The 2454-nt window shown below is 40.5% G+C and overlaps 1 protein-coding gene across 1 annotated transcript; it reads left to right on the forward strand.

The window, feature by feature from the left end:
- Positions 1-955: 955 nt before the first annotated feature.
- LOC149440932 (G protein-coupled receptor 20-like) lies at positions 956-2226 on the forward strand. The gene has a single exon (XM_089657987.1). The coding sequence runs from the start codon at positions 1125-1127 to the stop codon at positions 2142-2144; it is 1020 nt and encodes a 339-aa protein (XP_089514113.1). The 5' UTR covers positions 956-1124; the 3' UTR covers positions 2145-2226.
- The last annotated feature ends 228 nt before the right edge of the window (positions 2227-2454 follow it).

Genomic DNA, 2454 nt, shown 5'->3' on the forward strand with positions numbered 1-2454 from the left:
GAATCCTGGCTTGGGGAGCATGGAGGTATACTCCGCCCTTTTGTTTTGTTTTTTCTCAAAGATGGTTCTGGTACAGGTTCAAGGCATGCCTGTGTGTCTCAGAAGTTTGCTATTATTTGTGATGGTGATTCAAATGGCTATGTCATTTACTCTTGGACATGAGACCACCTTACACACCACCACTTAGTGAATATGAGGTTATACTGTTGTTAAACCCCAAGTTGAGAATAAAATATATTCCTCCCACTTTAGATCCTGCTCCAATTTTAAATGTCACTGTTAGATCAAATATTGCAGTACATTTGCTACTTCTAAAGATATTAAGTGGAATGTAGTTAGTGTGACCAAAGTTCCACTAACTGGACTTTGTGTCACAAGAGGGGAGACCATGTATTCTAGAAGCTAGTGCACCTCTGTTCATCTTACAGTATCATGGGGTAGGTCACAGCTCACAGTATTATGGGATAGGTCACAGGGGATGGCAGGTTACATGTGAACTGCTGGATTTTTTTTTTCATCCCTGGCCCCCCCTTTTATGGTAAAATCATATGTGTCTAGATGCATTACATATATTAGGAACAATCCTCACAAGACAAGACATTAACATTTTTTATCCGCTCACAGGTAGATTTTACACACATGCCAGAAGTAGGAAAAGGACAGGAATATTTTTGGGTAATTGTGGATATGTTTAGCCGCTAGGTGGAAATGTCCCTCAGAGTTCAGGTATAAAGATAAGGATGATTCCTTCTAAGAAGACAGGTTACCCCCCTTTTTAGGTTTTAATGGATAGGTTTTTTCCCACTCCCTGGGCCAGACAGCCACTCATGGTAGAAAGAGGGGATTTAGGATTGATTCAGGAAGAATATGTGAGAAAGTTTATTGAAACTTTGGACAAAGTTGAAGGAAATGTTGCTGGCACTTTTTTCTTTTTTTTCACAGGAACCAACTTGTTTCCGTGATCGCTGTCACTAGGACCGCTGTTCTGACTGAGGATTCCAAGGCCTGGATCCATGCCAGCCGTGTAAAAAGGGTGAACCAAGCCCCTAAGAAGCAAGACAAAGGCAAAGACACAGATACAGAAGAAGCAGCCAGAGAAGTCCTGAGAGATTGATCTGAACTACATGGAGTGCTTCGTCAGCCCTGGAAACTTCAACCCATCCAAAGAACTTGAACTGAATGAATCTATAGCAAATGACAAACAATTCCAAATCCCTCAACAAGCCAACCCAGGTGAAACCTTGCATCAAAGGTTCTATGGCCTTTGGGTGGCGTTGCTAATTATTAACTCTTTTATTTTTTTGATGGGCATAATACTGAACAGTTTGGCCCTTTATGTGTTCTGTTTTCAGACCAAAGTAAGGACACCCTCTGTTATTTACACCATTAACTTGGTAGTGACAGACCTCTTAGTGGGTCTCTCTCTACCAGCACGAATTGTTATGTATTACCGTAATGTAGAGACCTGTTATATCTGCTATTATGTTCACAGTTTTACGTATTCTGTGAACATGTACTGTAGTATTCTTTTCCTGACCTGCATCTGTGTTGATCGCTACCTGGCCATTGTGCAAGCCAGAGCCTCATGCAGATGGAGAAATCCCAGTTATGCCAAATGCATCTGTGTTTTGATTTGGATATTTGCTGTAATTGTAACTTTCATCATACTGACCACAACGATTAACCACAAACATTGTTGTTTTTTCCAGCTACTTATGCTGACAGGTTTTGAGTATTTTGTTCCCTTGGTGATTGTTGTTTTCTACACCCTGCGGATCATGTGGACTTTGTCCAAGTCAATACAAATGAACCAAAGCCGAGAGAGACGGGTGAAGGCGGTACAGCTCCTCATAATGGTGCTGGTCATCTTCACAGTCTGTTTCACTCCCATTCATGTTAGTCAAGTGGTTTTCTGTGTCCGCAGTGAGGTGTCTCGGGATGTCATCCTCATTGTGTACCATGTCACAGTAACTTTGAGTAGTTTTAATAGTTGTATGGATCCCATTGTTTATTGTTTTGTTACTAGCCATTTCCAATCCGCTAGGAATAGTATTTTCAGAGAACAACCGCCACCAGTTCCTTTTAACAGTCCCTGCCCCTGCCGTAGGCAGCTCGCCCTGGTGGCTAGGAGAATACAGGAGTAATGATGCAATCAAAAGATGGATTGGGCATTGAGACTGGTTCCTTTCTTTTTTCAGGAAAAAGAAACTAATATGTTCTGTCTAATTAGAGTGTACAAAGATAATATTACTGAGAAGGAATGTACTGATTTGGTTAAGAAAATTCCCTGTTACCAGATTATATAATTTACTTTTAAGTCTCTAAACCAATATCGGGAAATTTTGCCTGATTTGAACATAGTAATGTTGTTACAGAATTTGTATTATATGGGTACAGTTTAGCGGGAATGTAAATTGGGTTAACTACATTGGCTATGGTTAACAAAAGTTTGGT

The sequence above is a fragment of the Staurois parvus genome, unplaced genomic scaffold (assembly GCF_062004578.1).
Source record: "Staurois parvus isolate SC_StPar_1 unplaced genomic scaffold, SC_StPar_1.0 ptg001045l, whole genome shotgun sequence".
Lineage (NCBI taxonomy): Eukaryota > Metazoa > Chordata > Amphibia > Anura > Ranidae > Staurois > Staurois parvus.